The sequence below is a fragment of the Dipodomys ordii genome, unplaced genomic scaffold, assembly GCF_000151885.1.
Source record: "Dipodomys ordii isolate 6190 unplaced genomic scaffold, Dord_2.0 Scaffold36, whole genome shotgun sequence".
NCBI lineage: Eukaryota > Metazoa > Chordata > Mammalia > Rodentia > Heteromyidae > Dipodomys > Dipodomys ordii.
In genome coordinates this window covers 6285108-6293679 of record NW_012267252.1, presented here as the reverse complement: position 1 = coordinate 6293679, position 8572 = coordinate 6285108, and the positions used below count along the sequence as shown (strand labels likewise).

Here is an 8572-nt window from a genome sequence, read left to right as displayed (position 1 = left end):
AGGAGTCTCACAGTCTCTCCTGCCCGGGCTGGCTTTGAACCGCGATCCTCAGATCTCAGCCTCCTGAGTAGCTAGGATTACAGGCGTGAGCCACCAACGCCCAGCGTCTGTGAGACTCTTATCTCCAATAAACCACTAGAAAGCCGGAAGTGGCACTGTGGCTCAAGTGGCAGAGCACTGGCCTTGAGCTGAAGAGCACAGGGAACAGTGCCCAGGGCCAGAGTTCAAGACCCACAACAAGGGGGAAAAAAAATTCCAGAGCCAAGCACTCACCCATTTCTGCCTTATGGACAAAAGAGACCTCTGAGTGTTTGTCTTGGGCCATACATCTTTTGTGGTTATTCTTCAAAGAAGGTCTCATGTCTATGTTCTCCTAGCTATGTGTCCACCATAGCTAGACTGACAGGCTTGAACCACTGTGTCAGTGCACTTTTACATGTTCTGCTTATGTAGTGGTTATCTGACATAATCTGTTTCTGATTCTGAAGGTCTGATTTGACATCAGAAAAACAGTTTGGAGGACAGACCCAGCAGCAGCACTCAGGCTGCCCCTGGCTGTGGTTTGTTTGGTCTAGCACCCTGTTCTCAACTGCTATGTGATACCACTGGGTCACTTGGGGTCTTGTGGTGGGACTCCCTGAAGTCTGAGAAAGAAGAAAGAGGAAGAAAGTGTAGCAAGAGTAAAGTGCAGGAGCTGTTTGGGATTGAATTTTATTTGGGCTTCTCACAGTGGCTAGAGCCACTCTGTCTTCAGAACAATCACAGCACAGGAAATGCGTCACCAGGACTGCCCAGAAAAGTCTGACCAGCTGAATCTTATTGCTTAAAATACACATATTCACAATAACTGACAAATGGGGATGTGCCTCTTACAGGAATGTGTTAGCATTTGCAAATCTTCCAGCTGTAGCACCAAACCCTCCACCAACCCTTTCCTTCCCATTCACCTAGCTCAATCGAGACATAAACCAGACTCAATCTAAGTCTTCTCTGGCCCCGACTCTTCCCTCAGTTCCCCACTGCCAGCTCTCACTTGCTCTTTCTCAGCAGCAGCGACCAGACTGTGACTTCACCACCAAGCTCAGCTCAGCCGTCGCCTTTCTTCTCAGGCCTTCAGGACAGGACGCTGCAGCAAAGCCAACAGTCACACTCAGGCCATGGTGAGTGAGTGGGGAACAAAGCTTGAGAGGGTCAGAACTCATCATTTGACCAGTTAAGTGAAGGAGGATTTGTTTTGGTAAAACTTGCTCTCCTCTGAGCCACTTCAGTGAGTTTAGGATTTAAAGAAGGTGGCACAACAGGGAAGGGCTGCGACTGCACTCCACACCAGCCTGTTGGAGCCTGTCAGGTGTCGTGGAGGACAGTGCGGACTGTGGCAACGAGGTGTCTGCCAATGCCTCCTAGCAATCCTTGACAGTCAAGCTCTGGGCCATAGCCGGTTCAAGCTCATCACTGAAGATCCAACCAAGCTCCTGTCCCCAGTGGCTGTGGACACTCTTGTGGGCTGACGTGGAGGGCAAGGACCAGCAGAGGAAGGCAGATGGGTTTGGAGCATGTTTCCATGTACAGGGAAGAGAACACAGGCCTCTGAGTGTCCACGGAGCAATGTGCAAATTGCAGTGATTAGAGCGAAACCTCTCCCTGGAAAGCAGTGTCACTGGCAAACACAGGCGGCTGCCACCAACATGCTGCTGAATACACCCAAGTACACAGGCAGATGTTTGTTCGGTAAACAGTAAATGCGTAAAATAAATTACCTTGAGAGGGCCATACCTGCTCCAGATGTGCCTAACGTGAGCAGAATGGCTGCCATTCAAAGTAGCTTCACAGAAACACAGGGCTCGGAGCTCAAACACAACATACACCACACAACACGGACATATAGATATACGCATATACACATACACACACACACACACACACACACACACACACACACACACACACACACACATCACTCAAAGTCATTGTGTACAGACTTCACTTTGTTCGACATGGATTTTGGTTTTGTGGCATCCAAATGCAGACACTCATTCGCCTCACAGTCTTGGATTTGTCTGTTTTTGTATATATATCTTTTTTTTCCTCTTTTTGTTTCTTACCATATTGTCAACTATTGTCAACGCCTAGTCTGAATATCATCATTCAAGAGTGGAGGAAGAACCAAACTCTCATGAACAGGGTTGGACGGGGAATGTTAATTTCGGCAGCTTGCTTCTTTCCAAGTTTTCCTATCAAAGCTCTACTGGTTCTCTGAAGGCAAACAATAACAAGGCTCTGTGGTCCTGCTGGAGGCAGCCCTCCACGCCGGCCCAGGGCCCCTGGGACTCTACACAGGCTACAGGAAAGTGAGGCATCCCACTCAAAAGGGGCAGCAACAGGCCAAGAGAACCACAGATAAGCAAGGTGTCTCTTCCAAAGTGGTCAGTTGAAACAAACAAACAAGACTTAGAATCAAAGAGAAAATACTGAGAGCCAGGCTAAGGGGCTGCCATTCCCAAGATGCACAGCTTCTGCAGTCCATCTGTTCACAAAGGACAGAAAGATACAAAGGCCCACAGACCATGTGCTTGGGATGGATAAGGACACCGCTCACCTGTGGGCACAGGCCACAGGGCAGAGATGCAGGAAGCTGCACCTGTGTCTACCCTGCTGTTCACAGAAAGCGCAGAGCCACCACTACTCAGGCCTGAGCCCATTCCCTTCTGAATCCACTGCAGCCAGGCTCTTTGAAGGCCATCTTGTCCAGACGCGAACTGCCACCTGCCCACTGGTAATGTTCTTGTTTTCAACTGGCTTTTTTTACTTGTTGGACAGTATAACCTGAATCGGCTCAAGCCAGTAGAGCCTACTCCTCAAGATGCACAGCAGTGCACTAAATTTGTCATCTGGGTTTTCAGAGCCCAACAATCCACTTGTTAACCTACCTGCCTGGCAGCTCTCATCCTTCTACAGGCTTAGCTCAATGCCAGCTCTAGACACTGGCAGCCCCAAGTGGCAATGCCTAAGCCCCTGGGGGCTTCCTTCTTCATGCAAGGCCAAGATGAGCTGCCTCTCCTGGACTGAGATACAGCAAAGTTCTCTTAAACTAAAACCAAGCATAAATCTACTCCATCACCAAGGATCCTGTCAGGGCACAGTCCCAGCCCCAGCTCCTTAGGGGCTTTTTGAAACACACATCTCCCTGACCCAAGCAGATGGGTGAGATACTACTTGAAAACGGAAGAAGGACATGAGAAAGGGGTATGAGGAATGAGTGACAGAACCAGCTACTCAGTCCTCCACAACACTGCGCTTTTGTGGGGGGAAGGCATCCACACCCCAAACTGTACCTGTAGATGTAGGAAACGTAGGAGAGAAAAACAAACAAAAAGAGAACAAAGTGGCGGTACCACTTCTTCTGAAAGTCACTTAATGCTTCTCTCGTGAGTCTTCTCTGCCCTGGTCACTTGCCAAATTCTCAGGTACAGGCAAGGCCTGCTCTAGCTGGGGGAGCTGCTACTCTGGGAGTTTGGGGAGTCCTGCTCATTGATGGTGTTCAGCAGCAGGCACGCGGGTGGCCGTGGCAGGTGGGGGTGCCCAGGCTCTCGAGCCTGCTCCTCAGAGGGCTGGCAGAGCCCTTCCTCCTCATCGATAGGAGGTCGCACATGGCAACTGTCACAGAAGTCCAGGGGACCATCCAAGGCATCATCAATCAGTGTACTGAACTCTTTGAGGTCATCATCATGGTGGCCCCGGTTGCACACGCATACCTCAATGCCCGAGTCACCTGTGAAGCGGCGATGTCTGCCTGGCGTCTTGTCTTTGCTGTCAAGGAGTGCACCACCATGCTCTGAGCTGGAATCTTTTAGCAGCTGCTCCTTACATTCTGAATCCTTGTCCAGGAAGGCCCCGGGGTCCAGCTCCCCGAGGCCAGCCACTGAGCCACTAGGTTCCATTCCTGGGGCTTTATTGGCTGCTTGGTCAGCTGGCACGTCAGAAGGCTGAGGGTCAGAGGTGCTTGGGGATCTCGTGCTGCTTCCACTGGGCCGAGCCAAGGGGCTGCTCTGTGCCCCCTGAGAACCCCAAGTGGGATCAGCACTTGGGGGGCTGCCACCTGCAGGGCCACACTGAGGCGGCAGCGGCTGCTGCTGCTGCTGCTGCTGTAGTTGGAAGGCACTATACGGTGGGGGAGGAGTTGGAGGTCGGTTCACCACTTCCTCATAAGGAGGTAGTAAATAGTTTGGCAAAAACCCTAAAATGAAGAGGCAGGGAGGAAAAATTACTGCATTGGCCATCAACCTAGGACTGGCACTGTCCCTTCTCTCTCCTGTGGTAGAGCCAGAACGTGGTAACTATGGCTCTTGGTTGTGGGCAGTGGAGAGGGCTACAATCAACTGTGCACAGAAAAAGGGACAGTTGGACTTCTTTTTTTTTTTTTTTTGGCGGTCATGGGACTTGAACTCTGGGCCTGGGCACTGTCCCTCAGCTCTTCAGCTCAAGGCTAGTACTCTACCACTTGAACTACAGCGCCACTTCTAGTTTTCTGGTGGTTTATTGGAGATAAGAGTTTCACAGCCAGGCTGGGAAGGTGGCTCAGTGGTAGAGCGCTTGCCTTGCATGCCTGAGGCCCTGAGTTTGATTCCTCAGCGCCACATAAGCAAAAAGAAAAAAGCCAGAAGTGGCGCTGTGGCTCAAGAGGTAGAGTGCTAGCCTTGAGCTGAAGAGCCGAGGGACAGCGCCTAAGCCCAGAGTTCAGGCCCCATGACCGGACCCCCCTTTCCCCCCCCCAAAAAAAAAGTTTCACAGCCTTTCCTGCCCAGGCTGGCTTTGAACCGCGATCCTCAGATCTGAGCCTCCTGAGAAGCTAGCATTACATGTGTGAGCCACTGGCTCCCAGAGCTTAACTTCTTGACATCTAAAGAGCCACCAATGCTGTTTCATAGGCAAAGAATTCCTGCCTATTGGAGTTAAGGCACAGGATGAGGCCAATGTGACCAATCATTTCTCCCTGGAACAGACCTGTTTCCATGGACACCCACGTCTGATGTTTCCTGCAAAGACTGCACGCTCCATCTATCCCATAGGACTAAGAGATGCAAGAATTCCTAACCACTTATTTCTTTTCCATACCTCCAAATATACCACCTGGAGCATCTGTGTTGTTTCTTACAGTGTGGTTGAAGGTAGTTTAGGAAGACAAATCAGGCTTCATCTTGACTCAAGATGAAGTGGGTTACTAGCAAAGCATGAGGGGCACCTGTCATCCAAGACTTATTAAAAACATGTCAGGTGCATTGCTTTTTGAATGTGCTAAATGCCCCGAGGCATATACAAGCTGCTCTCATTGTAACTTAATTGTAGTTGCTAGCATTTATTGAGTACTTGGTATATGCCAGGCACCATGATAAGTAAGTAAACCTTCTAGAGATGGTATTTAAAGATCCGTGACCCTTTTGTTTTGTAGCACACATTGCAGAATAGCTTGCAACAATCTGCCCAGTTGAACCTCCATGAAACATCTGAGAGATCACGTGGGTGTTCTCATTCGAGATATCCCCTAGGGAGGGCTAAGTGACTTCTGTGAGTCTCCAAGTCTCTTGGTTTTCAGGAGTTCTAATACCACCCTACATGTGCCCCTCTCATGAATATTTCCATTAGGCACATTACATGGCAGCAAGGAATATGGGAAGAATTTAAGACACCAAAAACTAAATTTCAACTCACATAATAACCCATCCTATCTACCTTAAAAAAAAAATCAGCTAAAGGAGCAGAAACCTGGCCAGAACCCAGCCAGTGTGAGCCTGGAAATGGTGTAAGAGAATCATATCCACAGCACCCCTGGCCCTGAACTTGCAAAACCCTGCTCTAGGTGGGAGGTGGAGGGGAATCCCCCTATGCCCACGGGGCCCTTGCCACTAAAGCAGTCTGGCTCTCAGTGTACGTACTGAAATAGAATGGCAGCGCTGAGTAATTGTGGGCTTCCCGGTAGGCGATCAGGTTGATTTCATGTTGCCGCTGCTGAGCCTGAAGGCGGTGCTTGGCTCGGCGGTGATGACAGACGCAGCAGCAGCTCAAGATGATGATGATGGTCCACACCAGCCAGAACCCTGAGGGATGGAGGCGAGACAGAGGCAGGCACACACAGTGAGTACCAGCCAGACATGGCAGCTCTCAAACTAAAAGGTCCAAGACAGGGCCTACAGGGTTCAAGCTGGCATTGTCGTATTTCATGGTAACTTTATGTCTAAGCCATGTGTTCATAAAAAAATATTTTCACTACAGCGACAGACGAATGGCATGTGAGAAAGACAGCACAGGAGGTCATGTACTCCAGAGTGCTTTAAGAGCCTTGGGGGAGGGAAGAAGCCAGGGCTTCTCTCTTGGTCCTGTGCTTTAGATTTGTTTTTGTTTTTTGTCAGTGTGGCACTATCCCTGCTCGCTTCAGCTCAAGGCTAGCGCTCTACCCCTTGAGCCACAGCACCACTTCCGGTTTTCTTCTGGTGGTTAATTGGAGATTAGAGTTTCATGGACTTTCAAGCCTGGGCTGGCTTTGAACCACCAGCTTCAGAGTAGCTAGGATTACAGGCGTGAGCCACCGATGCCTGGCTGCTTTAGGGATTTTTTTTTAATACTTTTTTTTTATTGTAAAAATACTGTTCAGTTACATGAGCAAGGTAATGAGCATATTTCCTATCAAGCATTGTTACCTCCTCTTTTGTTTTTCCCCTACCATCCCTTCCCTCTCACCTCCACTACTACACCCCCCCCCAAATTGTAAAGCTCATTTTTCAACATAGTGTCTTGTACATCTCATTGTTACAATGCGCCAACCTGTATCCCTATTTAAACATTTTGCTCTTTCCCTTCCCCTTCCCAAATTAGAAAAATGTATATACAAGATGAAGGGCACCAACATCAAATACAATGAAAACAGGGGTTATACTGTGGAGGAGGAACATACAAAGAAACAAAAAAATCACATGGTACATTATAAATATGTTAGAAACAATGCAAGAAAGAATCCCTATCTTGGGGTTCATTTGCTTTAGGTTTTTGAGGGCATTAAATATGCTCTTCTGGGGCTGGGAATATGGCTTATGATTCAGTGCTTGCCTAACTAACATGCACGAGGCTCTGGGTTGGATTCCTCAACACCAAATAAGCAGAAAAAGCCAGAAATAGTGCTGTGGCTCAAGTGGTAGAGTACTAGCCTTGAGCTGAAGAGCTGAGGGACAGTGCCCAGGCCCAGAGTTCAGGCCCCACGACTGACCAAAAAAAAGAAAAAAGAAAAAGCCAGAAGTGACACTGTGGCTCAAGTGGTAGAGTGCTAACCTTGAGTGCCCTGAGTTCAAACCCCAGGTCTGGCAAAAATTTAAAAAAAAATAAAAAATAAATGTTCTTCTTCCTCTCTTAATAGATCTGAGAGAATGCTATTTGACTTTCTTGGTGCCCTATTCCAACTCCCCTCTCTCCTCTTCCATAGACCAACTCAGACTAGTTACTGAAAGGAGCTTCAGGTGTCCCTGATATGGGAATTCTTAGGCTTTCCCCTAAGTGTATACCTCTGTAATACAAGAATCACTAAAGTTAGAGGTGGAAAAATTCTAATTACCTCAGGCCTATCTCTTCCTGAGAGTGTTAATGACTTCCTGCTCTATCCACTGCTCTCTATAATCCAGTACAATTCCATCTCCCACTGCCACAAACAATCTACTTCCACCTCACTTTGGCTTGCGCTTGCTTGCTTGCTCAGACTCAGGGCCATGAGCAGCTCCTTTCTTCCTCTCTACGGAGGGCTGGAGGAACAGCAGATCCATGGTTCTCATCTCCCTATGTGCTGGCTCTACAACAACTCCAATAAGAACCCCTCACCTATTTTCAAATGTAGGCAGAAAGTGCTTTTAAATACCATTGAATGAATGGTTTGGCTTACAATACTACATACAGATGGGGGAAAACATATATACACACAAAATAATCTATTTAAATGGTAGGCTTATAAGAAATCCAATTTCTTTTCTTAATTATTTTTGTCTTTCAAACTATAAAACTGGAAAGAAATGCAACTTTAAAAGTTATATGGAAGCTGGGTTCCAGTGGCTCACACCTGTAATCCTAGCTACCCAGGAGGCTGAGATCTGAGGATCGCAGTTCAAAGCCAGCCTGGGCAGGAAAGTCTGTGAAACTCTTATCTCTAATAAACCACCAGAAAACTGGAAGTGGCACTGTGGCTCAAATGGCAGAGCATTCGCCTTGAGCTGAAGTGCTGAGGGACAGAGCCCAGGCCCAGAGTTCAAGCCCCACAACCAACCAACCAACAAAAAAAAAAAACCAGGAAGCCAGGTGCTGGTGGCTCATGCCTGTAATCCTAGCTACTCAGGAGGCTGAGATGAGTGTGTGTGTGTGTGTGGCCCGACATGATCATAGAAGCCTAGGTAACACAATGAGACTCTGTATCCAACACACACATACAATGAGACTCTGTATCCAACACACACACACACACACACACACACACACACACACACACACACACACACACACACACACGAAAGCTAGCTACTCAGGAGACTGAGATCTGAGGATC

At 48.3% G+C, this 8572-nt stretch overlaps 1 protein-coding gene across 2 annotated transcripts in view; it reads right to left on the bottom strand.

Annotated features, from left to right (window-relative positions):
* Nucleotides 1-695: 695 nt before the first annotated feature.
* Wbp1l (WW domain binding protein 1-like) overlaps nucleotides 696-8572 on the bottom strand; it is a 59336-nt gene continuing 51459 nt past the window's right edge. For both annotated transcript variants that reach the window (XM_013017828.1, XM_013017829.1), the window contains 2 exons: nucleotides 5931-6092; nucleotides 696-4234 (listed from right to left, as the gene is read on the bottom strand). In XM_013017828.1, coding sequence (XP_012873282.1) covers nucleotides 3483-4234; nucleotides 5931-6092 — 914 coding nt within the window. In that variant the 3' untranslated portion in view covers nucleotides 696-3482. The remainder of the gene's footprint in view (nucleotides 4235-5930; nucleotides 6093-8572) is intronic.